This window comes from Sturnira hondurensis, unplaced genomic scaffold, assembly GCF_014824575.4.
Source record: "Sturnira hondurensis isolate 20B ecotype Veracruz unplaced genomic scaffold, ASM1482457v3 Scaffold0008133, whole genome shotgun sequence".
In the NCBI taxonomy this organism is placed as follows: Eukaryota; Metazoa; Chordata; class Mammalia; order Chiroptera; family Phyllostomidae; genus Sturnira; species Sturnira hondurensis.
The window spans coordinates 25,734-31,733 of NW_028080764.1; the positions used below are offsets into that span (position 1 = coordinate 25,734).

The window sequence follows — 6,000 nt, forward strand, 5'->3', positions numbered from 1 at the left end:
GGAAAGGAAGGGAAAGGGTCATCAAGGAACATGTATAAAGGACCCATGGACTAAGCCAAAGGGGGGAAGGATGAAGGGTGGCAGGTGGTGTGGGTGGGGTGGAAGGATAGTGGTGGCAGGATAATGAAGACAACTATATTCTAACAACAACAAAAAATAGAAATTAAGTAGAATATAATTAAATTAAAAGGGCCTATTCCATATGGGTAATAAGAGCATTTAGATTCTCAGATAGCTTATTGAGCCAACTTGGTTAATGTATGAACACTAATTTGGTGGCTCTGATTAACAAGTCACTATCCTAATTTTTGAAATTACCTGTCTCTCTATAGTTTCTGAGTTCTTGTAATTTTTTTGTGCCAATACTATATGAATTTGATAAGAAAAATCTCTTTCCTTTGCACAAAAATCTGTAACCTGAAAACATTATTACCAAATCTCAGATGAGTGGTCTACCTCATGTGACAAAAAAAAAATGTCCAAATACAACATCACCTTTACATGCAGCACTTACATTACTTTTTAAAACCATTCTTCAAGAACTTCTGCTGAGAGATAAAAGGAAAGAGGCATTATGGTTCACAGACTTTCTAGTGACACAGACCAGAGCATCATGAAATGAACATGTAAAGTAACATAATATACTATCATGTAAACAGTGAAAATCATTGTGAAAGTTGTAGGTATTTGTATTGAAAAGTTAAACACTGCTTGGAATATGGAGGGCCAATGTATGAAAGTAAGTCCACACAGATGGCAGCAAATACATGCTTGCTGAGCTCTTATTTTTGGCCACATGTTCAGTAACAAGGTTTAAGAGAAGGTGTAGAGGAAAATAAATGTGAAGAGATAAAAAACTGAAGGGTTAGAACCATAGATGTTCTAGACCAATGATACCCAAACATTCATACACATGTAAAACTCTTGCTCATCTTGTCAAAGCACAGATTCTCATGCAGCAGGTCTGACTGGGGCCTGGGACCCTGCATTGAAAGAAGGTCTTGGGTAATGCCAATCCTGTTGGTCCCTGACTAGCCAGACTATAAGGAACACAACCACTTTGGAACTAAAAGTACATTTCCAGAGAGTAGTAGCAGCAAAAGAAAGGATGGGAGCATTTCAAATTCCTCAACTGAAGGCAATTATGAACAGGTTGTACCTTATTAATCCATTAACCTGGAATTCAAGGCAACCACATTTCTACACTGTCAATGTGACGAATGACTGAATGTTGCTTTTGCTCTTACCTGGCAGTTATTTCTTCCTCATGGAATCGAATAATCACACACGTGCCCCAGAATTTCTCCTTCTGGGCTTTTCAGCAAAGTCAGAGATTCAGTTCCTTCTCTTTGGGCTGTTCCTGTCTATGTACCTGGTCACATTAACTGGTAACCTGCTCATCATTCTGGCCATTGTCTCAGACCCCCACCTCCACACGCCCATGTACTTCTTCCTCTCCAACCTGTCCTTGGCTGACATCTGCTTCACCTCCACCACCATCCCAAAGATGCTGCTGAACATCCAGACAGAAAACAAAGTCATAACCTATGCAGGATGCCTCAGCCAGATATTCTTTTTCATTGTGTTTGGATGCTTGGACAATTTACTCCTGACTGTGATGGCCTATGACCGCTTTGTGGCCATCTGTCACCCCCTGCACTACACAGTTATCATGAACCCCCAACTCTGTGGGCTGTCGATTCTGGGGTCCTGGTGCATCAGTGTCATGGGCTCCCTGCTGGAAACCCTGCCCGTCTTGAGGCTGTCCTTCTGCACAAACTTGGAAATCCCACACTTTTTTTGTGATCTTCCTGAAGTTCTCAAACTTGCCTGTTCAGACATCCTCATCAATAACATAGTGGTGTATTTTGCAACTGGCCTTTGGCCATGATTCTTTTCAAAGGAATACTTTTATCTTATTATCAGATTGTTTCCTCCATCCTGAGGATTTCTTCAGCTGGGGGCAAGTACAAAGACTTCTCCACCTGTGGGTCTCACCTGTTGGTGGTCTCCTTGTTCTATGGCACCGGCCTTGGGGTCTACCTCAGTTCTGCAGCCACTTTGTCCTCTAGGACAAGTCTGGTGGCCTCAGTGACGTACACTATGGTCACTCCCATGCTGAACCCCTTCATCTACAGTCTCAGGAACAGAGACATGAAGGAATCCCTGCAGGGACTCATCAGGGTGGGGATTCTCAGGGGCGGAGCTGTTACAGGACTGCTGTGAGGAGCTGGGCACACGATCCTGAGGACCAGAAATCCTGCCTTCCTTTGTCCAGTGCTCTTATTTCTCCTAATTTTAAATGTTTTTAAAGCATAACTTTCCTTGTGTCTTCACTGATCTACCCATGTTTTTTTAGGTTGTACCATGAGTTCTCTCACTTCCTAACCAGCCATTTTACCTTTGTGAATAAAACGTGACACTTTATAAGTTATCTTCAGAAATTATTTGGATTATTGTTTAAAAATAAATCTTATGTTTTTAAAATATATTCCCAGAAGCTATGGTATGTGTACCTATTTTGGAAATGCCTGAAAGCCCTAGAAAGAACAAAACTAGAGGCATATAGTTCCATATATCAAGTTACATTACAAGACTATAGTAATAAAACACTACAGTGCTGGCATTGAAACAGACACATAGGCCCACAAAACAGAATTAATAGCCCAGGTATTAACTCATGCATATATTGTCAACTAGGCTTGAAGAGGGTTCTAAGAACACATGATGGGGAATGAATAGTCTTGTTAATAAATGGAATTGGAAAACTGGATATTCGTATGAAAAAGAATAAAACTGGACTTCTATCCCACACCACTCATGAAAATTATTTTGCCATAAATTAAAGATTTAAATGTGAGACTCGAAATTCTAAAAATTCTAAAAAAGGCCGGAGGTAGGGAGACATTGGTATTGGCAATTATTTGTGGATATAACAGCACTATCACATGCAACAAAATAAAAAATAAACAAATGTTATTGCCGCAAAGTAAAGTTTTTACACAGCAAAGGAAACACCAAAATGAAAAGGCAACCTGTATGCATGGCAGACTGATGGCTGAGGGGAGGGGGTGTGGGGGACTGGATGGAAGAAGGTGAAGGGATCATCCAAGGGGCATATATGCATAACCCATAGACACAGACAACAGTGTGGTGATGGCCAGAGAGAAAGGTGCCAGGGCTAGGGGGAGGTAGACAAAGGGGGAGGGAATCTGGACATCTGTAATAGTGTCCACAATAAAAGTAAAGGTTTTTTTTAAAGGCAACATATACAATAGGACAAAATATTTGCAAACCTTATATGTGGTAAAAGGTTAATAGCAAAAAAAAAATTTTTTAGAAATGTATGCAACTAAATAGCAAAAGAACAAATAATGTTCATAGCAGCAAAATTTGCAATAGCCAAGTGCTGGAAGCGACCTAAGTGCCCATCAGCAAATGAATAAATCAAAACATATAATAAAATCTAAAAAAAATTTTTTTTAAGTTCTGGCTGCTGTAGCTCAGTGGATTGAGCGCCAGCCTGCGAACCAGAGGATCGCGGTTTGATTCCCAGTCAAGGCACATGCCTGGGTTGCAAGCCAGTTCCCATCAGAGGCACACAAGAGGCAACCATAGACTGATATTTCTCTCCCTCTTTCATTCCCTTCCCCTCTAAACATAAATAAATAAAATAAAATAAAATTATTGTACATTTACACAATGAAATTCTGTGCAGCAGAGAAAAAGAAGGAGCTCCTACCCTTTGCAACAGCAAGGATGGAACTAGAGAGCATTATGCTAAGTGAAATAAGGCAGGCGGTGAGGGAAAAATACCATATGATCTTACCTTCAACTGGAACAAAATCAACAAAAGAAAAAAAGCAAACAAAATATAACCAGAAACATTGAAATTAAGAACAATCTAACAATAGCCAGAGGGGAGTAGGGGGGAGACACTTGGGAGAAAGTTTTGCAGGAACTACTATAAAGGACACAAGGACAAAACCAAGGGGGAGAGTAGAACCAAGAGAGGGAGGTGGGCTTGGCTGAGGTGGGAGGAAGGGGTGGGGAGAAAATGCAGACAACTGTGACTGAACAACAATAAAGTAATTTTTAAAAAAAGAACAAATAATCCAGTGGAAAATAGACAGACGGCTTCAATAGACATGTTTCAAAAGAACATAAACATATACAAATGGGCAACAGGTATTGAATACATGGACAGATGCTCAACATCACTAATCATCAGAGGAAAGCAAATCAAAGCTACAATGTGATATTACCTCACACCTGTTAGAATGTCTCTTATCAGTGAGTAAGAGATAATTGTTCAAGGGAGTGGGAGAAAAAGAGAACCGTTTTTTTGTTCTCTCTGGGTGGGAATAAAAATGGGTATTGCCACTATGAAAAACAGTATGGAGCCTTCTCAAATATGAAAGAATATGATGCAGCAATCTCACTTCTGATTATGTACCCAAAGAAAATAAAATTTACATCTTGAAGAGATATTGGCACTTCCAGCTCCATTGTACAATTATTCACAATTGCCAAGAAGATATGGATAAAACGTAAATGTCCACCAATGAATACATGAATAAATATGATGTACTACCTTTCTCTCTCTCTCTCCATATATATATCTATCTATATATATATATGATATTCATTCATCTATATATGAATAAATATTATTCAATGATAAAAAGAAAATTCTGGTATTTGCAACTATATGGATGGACTTTGGAGGCATTATAATAACTGATGTTTGAACTGTCAAACAGAAAAGGACAAATGTATATGACTTTCTTATATGTGGATAAAAAACCCAAACTGACAGAAATAAAGAATAAGTAGGCAGTTGTCCAGGGCTGACATGGAGGAAAGGAGGAGGAAAAGGTCAAACTATCAGGTAAAAGCACACAAACTTTCAGGTAAAAAATGGTTAAGTTCCAAAAAATAAATGTATACCAGGGTGACTCCAGTTAACAATACTGTATGATATGCTTCAGATTGCTAAGGAAGCACATCTCAGAAGCTCTCATCACAAAAAGATAGCTATATAAGGCGCTTTTTGTGTTAACTAACCTTATCTGGTAATAATTTTGCTATATGTACATGCATCAAGTCATTATGCTATACACCTTCAAATTTCACTTATATTTCAATAAAGATGCAAAAACAATTTAATCTGATGCAATGGGTGAGAATGTATATAGTCCACCTAAAACAATTTGGGAGAGAAAAATTTATTGTGAAACAATAAATTCTATCTGTGGCAACTGTGGCAAATAGACACAGAGCATTTCATGTGTCCTTTCACAATAGACATTTATAACTTATACAGGGTGGGGCAAAAGTAGGTTTACAGTTGTTCAAATAGAAAATAATACAATAATTAATAGATCATCACACAAGAATAAGCTCTGTGTTTTCCACACTCACAACTGTAAACCTTCTTTTGCCCCACCTTCTATGCTTTAGACTTGTAACAAGGACAATAAGAAGAGTTGATTCACCAAGAAATGGCAGATTTGCACATATTCCCAAGAGTGGAACACAAAACCTAGTAAAATAGCTTGAAGAATCCACAAATTCTTACTGGGGCCATCTGGGGTCATCTGGGGCCAATGTGAGGGATTTAGAGGTTGTGTCCAGGAATACAACACACCACAGATGGCAGCCTCTCATTCACTCTGCTTCCTGTGAGGGGTGCTGGGAACAGATCCTCCTTCAAGATCACAAGTCTCTCTCTCCCAGAAGTAGAGTCATCCTGGACTCACTTCCTGTCCCTACACATACTCTGGTGTCACAATGAGCTTAGTAAATGCAGAACTGGGACACAGTCACAATAGCTGCTGTAGACTGAGCATCTGCTCTGTGCCAGGTAAGTTCCCATGAGCTCTAGGAAATTACCCACTACTCACACCAAACCCTTATATCAGGGATGTCAAACTCATTTTCACCAGGGGCCACATCAGCCTCATGGTTGCCTTCAAAGGTCCAAATGTAATTTTAGAA

General features: G+C 39.3%; 1 protein-coding gene across 1 annotated transcript; it reads left to right on the forward strand.

Annotated features, from left to right (window-relative positions):
- The first annotated feature begins 1,030 nt into the window (after positions 1–1,030).
- LOC118992185 (olfactory receptor 7C1-like) lies at positions 1,031–2,226 on the forward strand. Its single transcript, XM_037053864.1, is given in 3 exon segments — positions 1,031–1,152; positions 1,255–1,877; positions 1,880–2,226. Coding segments are annotated over 3 exon segments (1,014 nt in total). The 5' UTR covers positions 1,031–1,108.
- Positions 2,227–6,000: the final 3,774 nt, after the last annotated feature.